The 19,080-nt window shown below is 52.4% G+C and overlaps 6 protein-coding genes across 6 annotated transcripts; 2 read left to right on the top strand and 4 right to left on the bottom strand.

Moving 5' to 3' along the window:
• Positions 1 to 441: 441 nt before the first annotated feature.
• J4E85_005702 (uncharacterized protein) lies at positions 442 to 1,013 on the bottom strand (the record flags this gene model as incomplete). Its single annotated transcript, XM_051469945.1, has 2 exons — positions 442 to 917; positions 977 to 1,013. The coding sequence occupies 2 exons, from the start codon at positions 1,011 to 1,013 to the stop codon at positions 442 to 444; spliced, it is 513 nt and encodes a 170-aa protein (XP_051326776.1).
• Positions 1,014 to 1,509: 496 nt separating this feature from the next.
• J4E85_005703 (uncharacterized protein) lies at positions 1,510 to 4,291 on the top strand (the record flags this gene model as incomplete). Its single annotated transcript, XM_051469946.1, has 7 exons — positions 1,510 to 1,649; positions 1,725 to 1,794; positions 1,849 to 1,998; positions 2,129 to 2,513; positions 2,560 to 2,972; positions 3,017 to 3,154; positions 3,236 to 4,291. 7 exons carry the CDS (start codon positions 1,510 to 1,512, stop codon positions 4,289 to 4,291), a joined length of 2,352 nt encoding a protein of 783 aa, XP_051326777.1.
• Positions 4,292 to 5,516: 1,225 nt separating this feature from the next.
• On the top strand, positions 5,517 to 7,182 carry J4E85_005704 (uncharacterized protein; the record flags this gene model as incomplete). Its single annotated transcript, XM_051469947.1, has 3 exons — positions 5,517 to 6,534; positions 6,630 to 7,028; positions 7,079 to 7,182. 3 exons carry the CDS (start codon positions 5,517 to 5,519, stop codon positions 7,180 to 7,182), a joined length of 1,521 nt encoding a protein of 506 aa, XP_051326778.1.
• A 4,239-nt stretch (positions 7,183 to 11,421) lies between these two features.
• J4E85_005705 (uncharacterized protein) lies at positions 11,422 to 13,167 on the bottom strand (the record flags this gene model as incomplete). Its single annotated transcript, XM_051469948.1, has 1 exon — positions 11,422 to 13,167. One exon carries the CDS (start codon positions 13,165 to 13,167, stop codon positions 11,422 to 11,424), a length of 1,746 nt encoding a protein of 581 aa, XP_051326779.1.
• A 1,114-nt stretch (positions 13,168 to 14,281) lies between these two features.
• Positions 14,282 to 15,446, bottom strand: J4E85_005706 (uncharacterized protein; the record flags this gene model as incomplete). The annotated part of the gene is made up of 2 exons (XM_051469949.1): positions 14,282 to 15,173; positions 15,229 to 15,446. 2 exons carry the CDS (start codon positions 15,444 to 15,446, stop codon positions 14,282 to 14,284), a joined length of 1,110 nt encoding a protein of 369 aa, XP_051326780.1.
• Positions 15,447 to 17,260: 1,814 nt separating this feature from the next.
• On the bottom strand, positions 17,261 to 18,803 carry J4E85_005707 (uncharacterized protein; the record flags this gene model as incomplete). Its single annotated transcript, XM_051469950.1, has 2 exons — positions 17,261 to 17,995; positions 18,045 to 18,803. The coding sequence occupies 2 exons, from the start codon at positions 18,801 to 18,803 to the stop codon at positions 17,261 to 17,263; spliced, it is 1,494 nt and encodes a 497-aa protein (XP_051326781.1).
• Between the last annotated feature and the right edge of the window lie 277 nt (positions 18,804 to 19,080).

Here is a 19,080-nt window from a genome sequence, read left to right on the forward strand (position 1 = left end):
TATTTTCTTTTGCTATCTCGATATGCCATGTGTCTGCACCTCGCTGCAAGCTCGTGGCGGAGGACATGCCTGCTTAAGCTAAGCTCATGGAGCTGCGTAGATAGCGTCATGTAGTTTGGCCTTGGAGTGAGGCTGTGTACATGAATGTGGGGCGGGGAGCGTCTGGGGCGCATGGTTGCTCGGCCGCTCCCGGTGTGCTCGAAGCTTGTGTTCATGTCGGTCTTCGTTCGTGGGGTCGACGTGTCGCGTGTAGACTTCTCGGAGGGCTCGTGGGATGCTTTGGTGCAGGTGCCCTGATATGGCGGGACCGTTCATCCGAGATTCTATAGTTGCATTAACTGGATACGCTCGTTGCCCCTGCTGACCCTTGATACCCTGCATGCCGTGCCTGTGTGCCCAGAGCTGCTCTTGCTAGTGTTTGTGTCGACCATGGAATCGTGTTCATACTGGCAGTACCGCTGTGATGAAGGCCTCCAGCCCCCGCTCAAACAGCTCATTCGCAACGCCAATGCCGCCCGGGTGCTCCGTGGGCGCAAGCGGGTTCTTGACCACGTATTCCACATACAGATTTGCCCAGATCTGGTGCAAATACTGTCTTAGGTTGATAACCTTTGTATCGGTGAGCATGACAAACTTCATGCGCGTGGGCGTCTCGTAGTAATGTAGCTTGTACTCGCCGGTGCGATAGGAGAGAAACGTGTCGTCGGCGCCACCCAGCTTGGTGACGAGGTTGCGGAGGGAGAAGACGAGGCCAAAGACGAGCTTCTCGTCGTCGGAATGCGACATGCCTTTGCGGACGGCAGCCACCACGTCGCCATTGCTTGCGATGGAGGCGCCAGAGGGCGGGCGGGCGGCAGCTTTGGACGAGGATGAGGTTGGGCGGGCGGGCGTCCAGCGGCGCGAGTAGATGCACTCGGCTGCACGTGCGGTCAGCGCGTGTACAAAGCGGTGATCGCAACTTCACATGACGACTTACTGTGCCGATCGAAGATGTAGAAGCTGTAGAGGACCATTGCGGGAGTATGACGTCGTCAGGGATGCGACAATGGGGCGAGGTTATTGGTATGCGTGGTGCTATGCTTGTGGTGTTGGAGATAGGGAAGCGGGTGTGGTGACCGTGCCAATTGAGCGTCGCGATATGGCGCCAAGGTAGGAGCGTGGATTGTGAGGAGCTTCTGTAGCTGTGTATACGCAATTCACTAGCCAAGTGGGTAACAGAGAGCCTAGACGGTGGGGACGTCGTGCGCCAAGTGCGGTGGGTGGATGGGGGTGATGTGATTGCCCGTCAACGGGTGAGGCTGAAAGAAATGTCAGGAAAGGCCCCCTCTCTGCTGCATCGCTCCCCTCCTAGTCGGGCCCCGTAGCAAAAGACATCCTGGGCTGTCGGAACGTCGTAGTCCAGCGCCCCGAACTTCCCCATATTATTTCTCCCTAGCCGTCTCCTAGGCCCGTGTCCATCTTATCAACTACGTACTTAGCATCTGCCGTGCCCTCGACTGCGAGGTAGTTATGTCACACCCGCCCACGCCCTCGTCCACACCTCCCCCCAAGCGCCCATCCGAGTCCGACCTGCGCATCTACACATCGCAACCCTCCCTAGAAGTTCCAGCTGTCAGCGAGGCCGGACGACCGCCCCCCGTCAAGTTTATGTGCGTGTTGCCCGGGGATATGCCATGGCTACCCCGCGGAGGTGCTGGTCCTGGCCGGAGCTGATGCTAGACAAGGTCAACACCCGCATACCAGAGCCCGTTACGACACCACAAGCGCGCCGCTTCCTCGACGAGACGTGTGAAGGTGCGACCCACTGAATGCAGAAGCTGCGACCCTGAGCCACCTCTGACAGCACAGGAAACATTCAATGCGCGCTCCGAGTACAGCAACAGCGAAGATGACGGCAGCGCCCAACACCGCATCAACCAGTACCTAGTCAAGCAGGAGATTGGCCGCGGCTCCTTTGGCGCCGTCCATCTCGCTGTCGACCAGTATGGCCAAGAATATGTGAGGATACCAGCTCTCTCGACATCTCCACCGGAAAGAGAAGGCACCACCCGGGCGCATGCCCCCAATAAGACGATGCGGGTTCCCTCGAGGTACAGGCATTGGCTCTCGCTGACGCATCAACGCGCAGGCTGTTAAGGAATTCTCCAAATCCCGACTGCGGAAACGCGCTCAGTCCAATCTCCTGCGCCGACCGACCGCTGCGAAACGAATGCGCGCCCTCCCTGCTGGCATAGGCTTCAATTCACCGCTGCACCGGCATTCGGTGACAGAAGAGAACAATGCTTTCGAGCTGATCAAGGAAGAAATCGCCATCATGAAGAAGCTACACCACCCGAACCTGGTCACGTTGATCGAGGTGCTGGACGACCCAGAGGAGGACTCGCTGTACATGGTCATGGAGATGTGCAAGAAAGGCGTCGTCATGCAAGTTGGTCTCGAGGAGCGCGCCGACCCCTACAGCGAAGAGCAGTGTCGGTGTTGGTTCAGAGACATGATACTGGGTCTCGAGTACCGTACGTGAGGCTAGGTCATTCACGAGACAATGCTAACACGTGCCAGTTCACGCCCAGGGTATTATCCATCGAGACATCAAGCCCGACAACTGCCTAATCACCGAAGAGGATGTGCTGAAGATTGTCGATTTTGGCGTCTCGGAAATGTTCGACAAGGAAGGCGAGATGAAGACGGCCAAGTCAGCGGGCTCGCCAGCTTTCATGCCGCCGGAGCTGTGCGTTGCGAAACATGGTCATGTTTCTGGAAGAGCTGCCGACATATGGTCCATGGGCTGCACACTATACTGCCTGCTTTTTGGCCGTATACCATTCGAGAAGCACGGTATGATCGAGCTTTACCAATCAATACGGATGGACCCATTGGAATTTGAGACCGAATGCAATCCCGAGCTGAAGGATCTTCTGGTCAGGCTCATGGACAAGGATCCCAAAAAGAGGATAACCATGGAAGAGATCAGAGTGAGTTGACTGCCCAACTTCATTGCGCAAGACTGACTTTCCAGGAACACCCATGGGTCACGCGACAAGGGACGGACCCTTTATTAGCAAAGTCGGAGAACGTCGCCATCATCATCGATCCGCCTACCGATGAGGAAGTCAATGCTGCCATCACTGGCAACATGGGTCACTTGGTAACAGTGGTAGGTGCACGTCTTCCCTATCGCATGCGAAAGCATTGGTATCAAAGTATCGTAGCCATTCTTGAGCTAACGACTGCATAGGTACGCGCAGTGAAGCGCTTCAAGCAGCTACTATTCAGACGGCGACCAGACCGCATAGAGAGTATACTGGGTAGTGCCTCGCGAATCGTTCAGCCGCCCATGTCCATGCGACCATCGGCACTACGCAAATCAAAATCACAAGACACACATGACCGCCGACCAGTTGAGAGCGCACTCTCCTCCGAGGGTGTACACCATCAGATCAAAATCGACGAAAAGGGCCAGAGACTTCCCCATAACATGGACGACATGGCATACACCAAACCTGGTCTCCGACCTGAGGTAGCAGGGAAGCGTTCAGCCAGTAAGGGATCTACTTCTGGCAGTCCAACGACGCCGACGGCTCCAGGTCTCAGTGAAGCCAAGATCATCCACGAGAACATGTCAATCCGGCCAGCGCCCATACATTCCATCTCAACTCCCGGTGGCCTCGCCCCCTCATCATCAGCGCCAACCACACCCCTCGGCAAAGGCCACGCGCACAACCCCTTAGAAGACACACTCTTCCTCAACATCGGCACAGGCGAAGACTTCCTTCCCGAACCCGAAGACGGATGCATCGTCTCCGAATCCCCCTCCAACGTCGACATCAACGTCTACGAGACCGCCTACGAAGAAGAAGTCCAACGAATCATCGCCCAACGCCGCGAACAGTTCGCTGCTGCTGCCTCTGCCGCCGCCCGCCGCCCTACCTTATACCTGACGCGCCGCGTTGAAAACGTCAAATCCATCCGCGACAGCGACGCCATTTTCGACGAAGGCCAGGACTTGCGTCAGAATATCAAAGTCAGTCTCAAGTCTTTCGTTACTAAGACTAAAGAAGATATCGAAGCGAGAGGTGAACTGCAGAAGATCCAAGATGGCAAAGAGGGCAAACTTAGTAGGACCATGCGCAATGTACGCGAGGCTAAGCGTCTTGTCGAGGAAGCGAGGGAGCGGGTCAAAACCGAAGAGCGGGATCGCGAGAGGGAGAGGAGTAGGAGTGCGACGCCAGTACTACGGACTAATAGTTCGGCTAGTGTGCTTAGTCGCAGTGGGACGCCTGTGGGGAGTTGAGTGTGATATTTGCAGTGTGAGTGTGATGGGAGAGAGATGGACGAGTGTACTTGTGGGGGATCTGCGTGTTTCAATGGGCGTTTGGATGTATACATAAAGGGTTCTTCTATTGTTTTCTCCTTGAGGGGATGGGCCTGGTGCTCGAGATTATTCATACTGATATTTGAGGGAATGGATTTGTTGAGTTGAGGATGTGAAGTGAGGATGGTGATGTCGTGAGGAGTTTTCCATTCATCATCGTCGAAGCTATCATATGCCTCGAGATCAAACACCACAGTCCTGTTGTTGGTATCGATTGCGGGAGCTGTACGTTGTTGGTTGCTCATCGTCAGTGGTTCGTCGGACGGAAGCGGAAGCTACGCGATGGAGAAGGAACGAGCACTATGTCGTTGGTTGATAGTTGATAGCGTTGGTGACGTTGATGTCCTCGATCCATCGTTGATGTCGTTGATGCATCGAGAATTTCCTTGATTGAGCATGGATAGCGTTAGTGAAGGTGACATCGTGGGCAGAGTCTAGGTCCTCATAGCATTTTTATGTTTGTCGATCTTTAAGCTTTTACCATGTTACGCCGGTCCGCTAAATGCAGCTGGGCTCCATCTCACTTCGTGTCTGCCTTGAAAAGTGCAGGGCATTTCCTGACTAGCCGAGGAGATGTCCCTGAAGCTAGCTGTTCTGGGACTAGTGAAGAAGTACACAGCCTCACATCGTGCTGGGGAACCCAATTCTTCCTACGACCGTCGTGCGCTCCTCGAGTTCGTTGCACGACAGCACACAATTTTGGCGCGCAACCACACGCTATCGAATGAACGGAGAGCTCCACTGCTGTTACAGACCACTGTGGCTTGCTGCGGGAGGATGTCTTGCAGGATGATGGGGAAGAGTAGGAGTTCTTTCCGTGCTCGTGCGCAGGTGTTAACTCTCCGGGACGACACCTGCAGCCATAGCACAGGCATCCATGCAGCGAAGCAACGAACCGACGAAGGAACGGGTCTAGCCCGGGGTAATTGCGCTCAGGCATCCCGCGACGCGTAGGTCTCGCCGAATATCTTTTGTTCGACGGTTCTCCATTTCCTCGAGACGAATGCGAACTGCGTACGTGTGGGCTGCCTAACTACCTCCCTGGCCCCCTCCGCCACCACCGTCCTCGCTTCTTCGACACCGAGTTGCGCATACGAATGCACTAACCGCGATCTCGCGTCGCCTTTGCTGGCATTGATACGAGATGGCGGAGTTGAGATACAATGATAAGAAGGCTTTGACCGCGAAAGAGGAGGATATCAAAGTTGCGTGTACATCTGTCAACTCAACGCAAGAATCGTTCTCGGAAGGAAAGCCTGCAATACAGCATGAACGCGTCAAAACCTGGGGTAATGACAGCGTGCAGGAGGCAACATGCACACCGAGAGGTTGGCTGTCGGAACCGCGATGGAAGGTACGCTGGACCTGGATGTTGCACGACGCCTGTCTGAGTATCTGGCACGCGACTAAATGGACCGCGCGGACGATCAAGAATGCACCGCTATGGAAACACTTCCGGTGGTCGAAGAAGCAGTTCTACGCCTTTCTCCTCTTACTCAGCTGGGTCATCCTGCCCATATTTGCAGCGGGCACGGTGACACCGATAAGATACATTTTCGCAGACAAGACTTTGTCATGCGGAAACACCATCGGCGGAGACCCTCAGAATGCAACGGTGACGGGAATAGAGAAACTCTTTACGCTGGACGCTACGTGGGGCCAATTCACCTTTTCACAGGCCAAGACGATAGACATTCTCTGGGACTTGCTCATCGGGAAAGGCGCACAGGCATTGGCGTGGTGGGCCACGTACAATGTCTTCTGCGACGCGTTACTACGCGCGATCGAACGACATCCGGCGAGCTTCAGCATTTTCCAGAGGATGGCTATGGAAGGGCCCGGGTTGCACTGTCTATGGGCGTTGACGAAAGAGCTATGGACTGCGAGGAGTATACGGACGCGATTTTTGTTCTTCTACATGTTTTGGTCGACGGGTTACGTGCTTCTTGTACCCATTGTTCTCGGCGCCATGACAGGTTACGACAGCACTTCTATCGCGTGGCTCGACATCGACGGGTCGAACAACATCATTCCCGCTTCCCAATTATCAAGTGCGTGGGTTATCCTGGGCACCAAGAACGAGACGTGGAAGCAACCAGGCTGTGCGGACTACGAATTGCAGAGTGATTATGGCTACATTACGGATAAGAGACGGCAAAGTTGTACGTCGTCCTCCACCTTGCCCCCCACATACCTACACCCATCATCCAACCGCTGCTCCGAGAATCTTTCGACATACTAATACCAACGAAAATAGGTGACTGCAAATTCGCTAACGGCACCACTGTAACCGCCGCCGAACAAAGAGACCTTTGGCAACACACCTCGTTTAATCAATACGACGATCTTTTGTTCAATTGCACCTTCGACTTCCCCAACAACACGCAAACCTGGACGGAACAAAAGGTCTACAACCAAGACTCCATCACTCATCTCTGCAACACCAGCGTCTCCGTCCCTGTGGGTGGCAAAACGTACAACGCCGACGACCTAGTCGGAGACTACGGGTACTGCTACAATGGAATTGGGTATCAGTACTACTCGCTCATAGGGAGAAGCCGCTGCCTCCCCGACACTGCCAATCCGACCTACCAATGGGGTTTCTCGACGCTCATGGCTGGGTTGTTCATGTTTGTAACGAGTGCCTGGGTGCTTAGTATGTACGTGCTGTGGCAGGACGCACAGTTTAATTCCACGCTTGTCAAGGAGGGCTACAGACTTACGCCGTTGCGCGCGGCGTTTGCAATGGCGGTGGCGGCGAGGAGGCGTACGGGGTTGAGTGGGAAGGATCTTATCAGTGCGAAGAATAGGGCGTTGGGGAGGCAGTTGTACGGGAAGAAAGGGACGAGAGGGACGGTCGTGGATCATGGGCTGTTCTTGCAGGACCTTGAAGATACGGATACAGATGGTGATGGTGGCGGCAAGTCGCCCATGTCACCGACACCCTTGTTATCAACGCCAACTCCTTCTTTCGCAGTGGCTGGCAAGGAGAAAGCGTGGATGGCTTCTCCGACTGAACACGATGATATGGAGATTAGACCGCTGGCTAGGTCGGATACAGATCTTTCTATCCACGTCCTGAGCGACGAAGAATTGCGGAAAAGATACCTGAGAGGTGTGGAGGAGGCGAGGCTGAGTCGCAAGCCGCTAAGTCGGGAGGCGACGCTTGTTGGGAAGGGGTTGTGGGAACGAAATCCTGGTGACGGGGGACGGAGTCAAGATGATGGGCCGGGTACTCCAGACGACGGGTATCCGAGAGAGAAAGAAGCCGAGGCTGCGGACACATCGAAAGATACAAGAGAAGGGAAGAGCGGGAAGGATAGAGGATGGAGGAATAAGTTGAAGAAAGTTAGACGGCCTGGTTGAGTGGCGAGAGGTAGAGATGACACGAAGTAATGCATAATATGAACGAACACATGATTGACATCCGTCCACTCAACAGGGGAGATGGTCCTCATCATGGACACTGTCAGCGTCTTTGGACATGCCATTCGTTTGATGCACTTGGCCCTGCTAGCTGGCGTTGGAAACCTCTCTCAAGAAAAGCTCAGAACATGGTTTCCCACGGATCCTGTTTTTAATTTCCCTGTTTCTGCTCTCATACACCCTGGTTCTTCTTTTTTCGATAATAAAGTCATAGCCAGAGAGTTAAGGAAAGGAAGAAGCACTGCAGAAAGAAGGCTTTTATACCCCTCCTAGCCCCGAGCGAGCGGCACAGCCATGTGTTGAGCGACGATAGCTTTCTGGTCTCCCGCCTCTCATGAACGATTGGCCTATGCCTCTACTGTCATAAAGGGGGTGCTCACTCTTTTGAGCAGTCGGAAGAACATTCTTTGCAGGCATATGATCTTTGGTAGGCCAAGTCGGAGCGAGTTGCTCATGACGAGCAGGATATGTTATTTCGGGGGGAATCTCTTCTCATGGCCTTCCTCCATGGTCAGTTGGACGATCTTTCAAAGTTTGGTAGTAGAAAAGCAGCGAGAAGCGAGAAAGATCATTCTGTTGTAGGGTAGAGTTTTTTAGAAGTTGAAGCAAGTCAGACATGTAACAGCTTGTAGTTCGACTTTGATGGTCTGCTTCTCATGTGCCGAAATGCTCCAAGTTTTGGTTTTTGGAAGGAAGTAGAAAATGTGTAGAAGACGAGTGTGTGGTAGTGGAGGAAACTGGTCTTTTATATATCTTGTAGTGATGCTCTTTCCGCCGCTACTATGCCCACGGCTGCGCTAACGGGCATGTCTGGATTTGAATGTGTGTGTCCGCGACGCGCACGCGAACATATGTCGACCGGCCGATCGTTTTGGACAGTCTGCAACATGTACTATTTTAATGCCCCAGACATATACATGACCGACTTGCAGACGAGAAGAGCGCAACACATGTCGCGGGGTGCAACCTTTTGCGTCCAGGCGCGCAAAAGTCGGAACATGGGAGGCCCTGTACTAGTTTTCTGGTCCGAACGAACTCAGAACATAGCAACAACTCGATGCTTTTTTGAGAAGAGTTATCAAAAAAGATAGGTGGAGAAGAAGAAGAAGAAGCAGGGAAGAAGGCCTTTTATATGTATTCTGCTTTGGGCGGGGAGCAAGGACATCAAGCGTTCGAGTTAGCATTTTGGACTCGGTCTTCTCATGGCGTCTTCATACAAGCCTTTTGGTGTTTGGAAAGGGAGTGTTGTTGATGAAGAATGGAGTAGAAGCAGAGGAGGGTGTATTTATATGCTTCGCAGCCCGTTTCGAGGAACTCGGACATGGCAAATGAAGAACATGGTTTTTCAAGCTTTCCACGTCTCATTGCAATGAGGTCTTCGGATTTTTTTGTATTGAGTTTAGAGGTGAATGTATGAGAGAAGAAGAGAAGAGCATAGGCAGATGAAATGTTGTGTTTTATAGCCTAGCGCGACAGGTAGTAGTAGAAGTGAGTCTTTTGGTCGTCTGCATTTCATGAGAGTGTAGTGTAGAATCTTCTGTTAGATATATTGGGTGTAGGATGTGTGAAAGCAGATTGAAAGAAAGCATATGCTGGAGAGGATGAAAGTTGTAGTTGGGCTCGACGCAGAGCGGACATAATAGGCCTGGCGCATACTTTCTGATCTTCTACCTCTCATGCGTCGATATTGAAAGGTTTTCTGGTGTTTGAACAATGATACTGTTTTAAAGGAACAGTAAGGAAGAAGAGAGCAAAGTAGACATCGCGAGCCTTTTGTGGGCATTCGATTCTCTCTAGTTCTTATCAGACCCTGGAATCTTGTTTTTTAATGTCCTAGTCAAATTTATGGTTGTATGACAAAGAGTGTTGATGAGGCGTGCAGAAAAGTCATTTTATGCGTTCATCTACTTATTAGAGAAGGACAACTATCGAGGATGTCGCGTATGCATTTGTGTCCTACTTTTTCCTTCCGCGCAACCTTAGTGAGTTCAATTTTCTCCACATCGCGTTATCTTCGCGTAATTTTTATACGTAGCAAGGTAAAAGGCAAACAGGCGCATCAAGTTGAACCAGTGGTAACTCTGGTCATACATTCTGAGGGTGCTGCTTTTGGTAAAAGGGCCAGGTACATGCCCATCTGAACAATTCTTTGAAGAAGGAGCGGAAAACGCAGACATGACATGAGTTGGATGATATTTTGGAAAGGAATTCGTGCACCGAGGGTGTAAGATACAAGATCGTATCTCGTGAATAATGAACCTTTTATGCTTTCAAAAAGTGGTAGACTAGCGGCGACATCTCCACAAGCATAAGCGAGCGTTGAAGGCTTTTAGAGAAAGGGCGGAGAAGCAGACATCGTTGTGTGAAATCTTGATTTGGAGAAAGTGTGTAAATTTTGGAGTGCAGTAGGGAGAATCTTGCCTTCGAACTGGGATTTTGGACGCGCTTTTATGGAAGCCACTCGATGTAACTTGTTGTTCCAGCGAATGAAGATATCATTCGGCGGTACGCGGTCTTCGAAGAACAGGCCAGAGACATGCCACGACTTCCACATGATTTTGAAAGAGAGGAGGAGACGCAGACATCACGATGCTGCTATATCGTTTTAGAAAACAAGCAAAAGCCCGTGAGGTATAGGAGAGAAGAACGGTGAGGTGTAAAAGGTGTTTCTATACACACACTTCCTGTAGTCGGGTGCAGCAAAGAAGATCATCAATGTAACCAAGCCCCATTTTTTGTCGCTCTCGGCAACGTAATGACACAATCTCTCGTCCATGTATTCATAGCCATGACATTTCGCTGTTCTGGTAGGAATTAAGAGCGTTTGGAAGTGTAGATCTGGAGTGCCCATAGCAACTGATGCATACGATTTTAGTCCTCTCTCTCTCCAGCCATAGACTCCCCGCGTATCAAGTTTGAGAGAAGAAGAAGACGCTTAGGACATGAGAGATTTGTCAATGCCTTTTTCGGAACCGGTCCAGGATGTTGATGCTGTAGAAGAAAGGTCCAGAAGAGTCGGTTTATATACCTAGCCAGCGCCTCAGAATCATGACGTGAGTGCTTGAAGTTTTTCGTGGGCCATGCGAGCTTGCTGCAAGCCTTGTTATTGCAACGCCAGCGCACACAGGTCATCACAGACCACTATGTCAGTTTCAGAAGATTGAAACAAACCATGAACATCATTTGGTGCTGTTCTGGTTCAAGGTGTTGTTGAGTACTTGTTTGGAGTCGACAGAGACATCAACATCCAGTCAGCTCCTCTTATTTTTGTGATGCTATTCCACGCACATGAGCGTGGAACCGCGCACTTTGAACTAACGAGGAGATCATGCGTCACGCCTCTCCAGATGCTGGGACCGAGGAGCGGAGGAGAGACAGCCATCGGGATACGCTCAGAAGTTTTTGGTAATTCAAAAATGAGAATGTGATGAGAAAAAGGGAAGGAGCAGATGGGACCAGAGCTTTTATACCTATCATTTGCCACTATCCAAGAGCACGGACAGTTAATCAAGAGCATCCGTCTCGAATCAAAGGGTCCAGAAACCAATGGTGTTCAAAGCGCCCGACCCGAACTGCATCTTCACAACGCAGTATACGCAGTCATTGGCTCCATCCGCTCCTGATCAATAACTTTTTGTCGGTGTCGCCGCTATAATCGCGTTTTTCAGCCACTCTGGCAGTTCCTCTCCGTCTCTATCCGCGTCCAATTGATCCCCGCTCTCTCCATTCTGAAACACTCTCCCCAGCCACATCCCACGCCTCAACATATTTTCTTGCTCTTCCTCCTCCTCACCATCCAACCCAACCCTCCCCTTCTCAACAACATCCTCAAGCCACGCCCTAAACCCCGGATAAACATACATAGCCGCCACCCCTCCACTAGCCCAAGTAACACACGCCCACTCCATCTGCTCCCATTCCTCTTCGCTACCCGCGAAATCCCTTATTGCAACTCTTACACTGTTCTTTTCGCGTTCGCCCAGAGTCTTATCGTCCAGCATCTTCCTCACAGCCTTCTTTATCGGCGTAATGGAAGAAGGCGGGAGAAGCCACGCATTATCAATCTCCTGCGTACCGATTTCTAATGCGCGACCGATAAGGAAATGCTCTGTCTCTTCGTCGCAAGCATAGGCCTTCTTAGTTGGAGGGGGTGCGAAAGGCCATTTATCCCATCGAGTGGGTAGGTCGAGCGTGAGATCTGTGAAGTAGTCTTCTTCTGCGGGGTTGAGCCAGCGCAGTTTATCGACGGGATGGAGCGGTGTTTGGAGGTCGCCTAGTGGGTGCCCACAAGGAGAATCAAAACCGTTGCTGATGTTGAGGAAGGTCTTGTAGTCGGCTGGCAAGGTGGTGTTGAGCCGTGTTTCGGCTTCTTCAATCTGCGAGTCGGTGGCTGGAGAGTGAAAGAGCGAGGTTTCGGCGGGCTTGGGATTGACTTCTTTGGCTTCGGCATTGTATTTTGTATTGTATTCTGCCGCTTTCAAGAGTTCATGAATGGGAATATCTGCTCTCGTTCTAGTTCGACCGTTCGTGAGTCGATCGGTCAAAGCGTCTTCGAAGTCCTTTGCAAAGGTTGCGAGCGCTGCTTCATCAATGTTGAGGTGCTGTTTCAGCGCTCCGCTTTTATATAGCTTCCATGCCTGCCTGGACTCCATTGCTGGCTGAGTCTCGTACGAACGTTCCCCAAAGCTATGCGCCAGCCAACTTAGTAACTCGTGGGAGGGCGGGGTGCCCGACTGACGTAGTGTTTCGCCCATCCCGGGCTGTTCATGGTTTGCTTCAGCCGATAAGACCAGGTCCAGTATGCGCACCAGCCCGCTTCTCACGTCTCGGGTCGTAGGTGCCGGACTTGCAGTCTCCAAACTATGGATGGCGTCTCTCGCACTATCAAGCATCTGAGAAGTAGTGGGTGAACGATCAAGCTCATGGACGTGGAGTGCCTCGGCAGGTCCTGACCCCGGCATCACAGTCGGCTTATACCATTTCAACGCGAACTCCTTCGCGATAAGTTGCAGCTCTTCCTGTAAGTCCTCTGGTGTTATCATTTCGTCGTTCCTCGTTCGAGCATCATCGCTGCTGATCTTGGCCCGTCTATCCCTCACAGCTCGGCGCACCTTATCTTCTTCTCCATCAGGCCATGGTGCACCGTCTTCCTTCGCACGCAGCACCCAAAGGAACCAAAGTGGCCGAAGGCTTCCGAGTCGGTCGTGGTAGAAGTCATAGTTGTTGAGTCTGCCTACCAGGCGCGCTGCTACATCTGTGTAGCCTAGGAGAGCCAGCTCTGGAATGAAGCGCGACGTGTACTCATAGAGACTAGTATTGTCGCAACGCGATATAAGCGTTTTGAAAGCAGTGTTCGATGAGGAAGACATGACAGTGTGGCGAGAGTGATTCCCGACGCGTCGAGGATAGTCGCGCCGCGTGCGGAGGCGGGACTGACGTCATGTGGAGGATTAGGCGACCAGCAACATCACGATGAAGGAGAACACATGAAAAGATCGGGCTTAGATGCAGATGAGGTTCAATTGTATAGTATATGTGACTAATTGTAGTCCGACAAGACTTGACCGTATGCGCGACGATACCTTTTATCGAAAGCAATACACCAGACCCAGGCTTAGGCCGAGACCACGACCTCAAGCTCAATCCGATATTCACCCCTTATACGGCCCTTCTTTGGAGTCGCGATGATACCTACAACGAACGACGACGAAACCGATCGCGGTCGAGGATGGCGAAGTCGAAAGCAAGCTGCTGTCGCGGTAGGTGACGCCAGTGTCTGAAAGAGAGTGACTAAGTACCTAAGTAAGGGTTAGACGATGGAAATGACAGTAGAAAGGACTGGGGGTGCGTAGAATAGTAAGTGTGAACAGTATATATAGCGATGTAAATAGCTGGCGACAAAAGAAACAAGAAAGATAGACGGTGGAAATGAGTTAAGACACAAGGAAAGAAACGATTGACAGTGGAAATGACGGGAAAAGCAAAAGAAACGCAGGAGAAGCCTTACCATGGTAGCTAGATGCGTCGCGTGGAGGTAGTGGTAGTGGTGGCAGTCGTTGTGGTAGGATCTATCTGCGAACGGGTGGGGAGTAGAAGCGTTGGATTGCGGAGGTGGAGCGATATTGATATACGTGCGCTCGGCCTCCGGATCAACTCCCGGGAGCGAGATAAGCGAGGCGGAAGAATAGGCGGCAGTCCTGTTGTTGTGTCTGAGCTGAAGTGAGAGTGAAGACGGAGCGCGCGCGCTGAGGAGCTGAGCACGGGCCAGAAAGCCGCCGGTGTGGAGAAAAGAGCTCGAACTGGTACCTGCATTGGATGAGAGGGCTAGACGTCCGACTTGTTGGTGAGTAGGCTGGTTATTACAAGCTGAAAATGAGCCCCGTCACTTGCTGTATATAGACTGCCTTGGAGTTACCAACTGTCATTACATATCCACGGGTATCATTAATTACAGCCGCTCAACAAAACAAAGGAAAGAACTCTTCACATCGACCTCTCTCGTACCCTCGCCCCTTGCTTTAAGGGCGTCTCATCCCCAAACACACTCGGCGCCGGCGCATCATTGCTACTCCTTGAGCTGCCCTCTATGAAATCCTTCCTGTCAACATAATCTTTCCTATCCTCATGTGTGATGTGTAGATCCGTCGTACACTGGATGCCACCCAGCTCCAAACTCTCATCGCTATCGATCTTGCTCAGGCCCGCGCTGCGCATGTTTGTCGTGTTGCGTTTCGATCGGTTGGTCAGCTGAACCGAGTGCGGTTGGTGCGAGCGTGCGTTAGAGCGCGAGTGCGAGTCCGGGCCGGAGGAGCTGTGGAACTCTTCGGGGTTCATATCGTTTTGGGGTTTGCCTTGCGCGAGGCGGACGACGAGGGAAGCCATGGACATTTCGATGTTGAGCTTGACCATGTAGACGACGGGGTGGAATTGCACGTATACGACTTGGTTCTCGAGGAACATAAGACCGATGAGGAGGGCGTCCATGGCGATGGAGACAACCATTAGTTTACCGTTGAAGCCGACGAGTGGCGCATATTTAGTTAGGCCGTGTTGTTCGACAAGCCTGATCTTGACGGTGCGCAGGAAGTACCAGTTCAGGCCTGCGTCGACGATGAGGATCAGAACCTTGCTGATCTTGTCCCAGACGTTGTTGATCTTGACGAAGGTTTCGCTGATTGGTGGGACGGTGTGCGATGGAATCCAGATACAGAAGACGGCGATGTTGATGCTGGTGATGAGGACTACTGTTCCCCATTTGAGGTTGCGGATGGTACTTCGGTGTTCTGCGATGAGGGCAATGCGGTTGATGATGATTTGCATGAGTAGTTGGATCTCCCACACCCAGAAAAACAGGATGAAGAAAAGGACGGGAACACTGCGTTTCTTGTCAGTATGAGGCCTCATAGTGCGTAGTAGGGCAGGAAACTAACGTCGGCCCAAGTACATCGTTCAAGAACAGCCATCCAATGATACCAATGATGACATTGACCAGAATTTCACCCCATATCATGTAGATGTAGGCTGATCGAAGGGGGCTGTGATTTCGCCGTGTCTGCTTGACGGCCTCCCATACTGTCAAGAACCCGAACCCAATCGTGAAGCCGGCAGCCAGAGCAGCAAGCTGGAAGTCCTGGACGGTAGCCGACATTGTGTGGTGTAAGTAACGCGGAGGCTGGGGAAGGAGAAGTCGGTCAGAAAGATCCTAGGGTAGAAGGGCTCAGGGTCTCCAAAACACCCATATATCCCACTGATCCCGGAAAGGAGGCACGCCCGCTCCAGAAAGCACGTTGCAAACTACCGATAAGTTCATCATGGGTGACTGACTAGCAATAGGATGGCATTAGTGGACGGGACGGCATGCACCGTGGAGCTGTCAACTTAGCAAGCGGCTTGGGCTGTCCTACCATGCTCTAGCTGCCAATCACCACATGGAGATGTTACCCGCTAGTAATTCCAAGTGTTCCGAAGGACCCTCGCTTGCGTTTGCGAGTAGACGTGCATTACGGAGTGGACCGGCTTCCTAGCTTGGTATCAACCAGCGGGACACTGCGCATTCTAGCCTCCGACGTTCAGAGCGCCACATGTAAGTTAGATCTGTCTCCTACCCGAAAGTAAGTGTCATCTTAAACCTTAAATTACACGGCTGACGTGTATCGTAGAACGTAGCAGGAATATCGGCTCTTGTTCGTCTTGAAGATGATTACTATTCTCATCGGGTAGTGGTCGGTCGCCGACTTCATGACATGTAAGTGATGATAAACATAGATGTCGCGATAATACCTCCGAGGGCTAGGATACTCAAGATTTTCCCAAGGTTGCCTTCCTGCGTGGGGCCGCGGATCTTCAACGCTCATGGAACTCGTCAACGCGAATGCATGAATGGGCGACATCTGACTCCACACCAAGACGCAGAATCTGCACCGCCACTTCGTCAGTCGACCTCTCAGACGGATGGACAGCGCCCCTGCACTCCCACTTCCCTGCAATCACTGCAGAAAGCTGGGCGCTGCGGCTCAAGGTCTGCATTTGATATTCACCGGTGGTTGAGACGGAGTTGGTACACGTACAATGCTGATACCCGCATGAGACCACATCGATACATGGGGTCGACTCTGCTGGTGTATTCGGGGTACGATCGTAGCTTCCGTCGCTTCCCCTGATTACATGTGTGAGTATGACCGAGGAAGACCCGCAATTATTCAAGACGATGGTTGCAATTATTCCCGTCCAAGGTGATGCTGAGGTGTTGGTGGCCGACATTGACCGAATGGCAATGTGCAGAGTCATGGAACATCGTATGAGGATTCTGGCTCAGCTGACCATAATCTGCAACCCAACTCTTGTGAAAATACATCCACGCACTGCAGGTCGCAAAAGAAAACCTATGTGGCGTTGTCTCTTGAGATCCAGTCTTCTGGAATTCTTCCTTTCCAATCGGTGCTTCTCCGGTTTCCGGCAATCTGGCCAAACGCGTCCCTGCCACACGGCTCGCGGTCCGTGCGCAAAGTCTGTCGCTACCCGCAGAGAGCGGGCTTCGAGAGGCCCGGACCAGATCTGGAGGATGAGCCGCATCTTAGATGTACCGAGGATGCGCTCGTATTGCGCAATTGATCTCATCGCGTCCACCTGTACTTGGGGTCCGTCGGAAGATGTGTCGAGGCCAAGGATCGCCACCAAGTCTGTTGATGGAGACAGGCATCAGCTAGTATTGGCAAAGTCGGCGAGCTGGAGCGTCGAGCCTGGCGTGGCGGATCAGCGGGCAGTTGAACTAGGCACGGGACAGTGGTGTGTAGCCTGAGAACGGCAGATTGCATATAGAGCGAAAGAGGAAGTACATACAGTATAAGGTTTATTTGACACTCAGATGCCGTGTTTGTTCTGCGCCTGTCGCACCTAGTTCACGCCGTCGTCTATCGCTTCCTCGCTCCCGTTGCCGTTCGCAGTACACTGGTAAACTTGCGATCAGTCCTGCGCATCGATGCCGAACTCCTCTTGAACTTCGACTATCCGTACGCCCCGCTGATCCGCAATAAGGCCCATCAGCCCCTGACCCACATCTTTCAGCTCGTTGTATTCGTGTAGTAATTTGATGTGCTCTTTCACGATTTTGTTTGCGGCTGCCATGACATCGGTCTCAGTAGGTTCATCGCTAGCATCGCCTGATTCGGCATCTGAAAAGGCGTTCTCTTCCATCAGCACTTGGATCGCTGGAAGGGCACTGAGAGAGGCCAAGAGTGCAGCTTTTTGGGCTCTCAGATTATCAAGAGTGACTTCCTGTGGTGTTCTCGATGGAGGCATTGGGATGGGCGATGACAAGTGTTGGGCGTCAGCGTGTGGTTGGGCATGGGTAGATAGTTTAGCAATTGGTGAACTAGCACCAAAACTTGAGCCTGCGCTCTCTTTCGGCAATGCCACTTCTTCTGCGGATAGTTGCTGGTCCGCGGATGTGCTTCGGGAAGTTTGTTCCTGGCCGATCTCATAGCTAGATCCGTTTTCGATCATGGCAGCTTCGCTAGTGTTGATGTGCATTCGCGCATTAGGAGGCGTGTCTTCAGTGTCTTGAGCCCAATGGAGCGTAGAGCTGGTGTAGTCGTCCGGCATGGTCGCAGCAGGACCTGCGTCGCCTGACGAGCCTAATGCAATCCTTGTCGTATTCGACTGCATGCTGGCAGCTGTTGAGGTCGGCCGAGATCGGTCCTAACGTATGTGAGCGCGTGAACTTACAAAGTAATGATCTAGGACAGACTACGTTGTCGCTCGTGTGTCCATCTACCGGATGATGCTTTACAGCTCGACCCGAATCATCTTTCGACACACGAGGCAGACTGGCGAGTGTGACAGTACTTTGCGATTGACATGTTGACCCGTTTGGGAACTCAGAATCGACGCTGAACTCTGATGGAGCGAGGGCAGCAGAACCTGGTACCTTCAACGTCGCATCCGCCATTGTGGGTTGAATAGCCTCAGCTACTTCCTGTTCGGCAGAAGAAGGACTGGCATGGCTTACAGGTGGCTGCTGTTCGTCACCGCGGGCTGAGGGGTCAGATTCGACATCCTTGGCAACTGGATCCCCGTTTTCAGTTGGAACGACCATCACTTGAGGCCCATTTGGCATGTCTCTGGTCGTCGATACTGGCTTTTGTGGATGTATTTGTGTGTGGAGTCCCCGGCCGTGGCTGCCACCTTCGACAGTCGCTCCTTCCTCGTTTTGCGCTGCAGTGGTCTCATTGGGCATCATGTTAGTCTGATCAATTCTCGACGCGTCGACATCAACTGGAGAATTGGTGGAATCGGCGCCCAAGACTTCAGTTGTGCTGGCATCGCGTTCGGCGAATGCTTGTTGGAGGCCATCTGCCTCGCGCGACGCGTCCTGTCGCTCTTGGTACGGGACATTGGACACTGCGCAATGCTTGTCGCCCGCTTCATCCGGAACAACACCAGGTGACGACGTCATCGGATCATCATCCGAGTCCGCGATTTCGGTGACGCCCTTCTCGAAAGTCATGTCGTGAATGGCGAAGCTGAAGCTGCAGGGCGACGATGGTGTCGGAGATGATGGTGTTGATCGCCCGGTCGGAGTGTGGCGGAAGCCAATGACGGTGGCGCCTTCTGTTCACGTAAGCACGAGATTGCGACAACGCCTGCAAGGGAAACAACGAACACACTCGCCTCCCCATTCGGTCCCACCATAGCACGCGTCTGATGCTATTGTGAAACTCTCAACGCTGCAGATTCCACGATAATCACCTGCTCGTGGCGCCAGCTGCAGCGACCCGAATCTT

The sequence above is a fragment of the Alternaria conjuncta genome, assembly GCF_024043145.1.
Source record: "Alternaria conjuncta strain BMP 0040 chromosome Unknown scaffold_7, whole genome shotgun sequence".
Lineage (NCBI taxonomy): Eukaryota > Fungi > Ascomycota > Dothideomycetes > Pleosporales > Pleosporaceae > Alternaria > Alternaria conjuncta.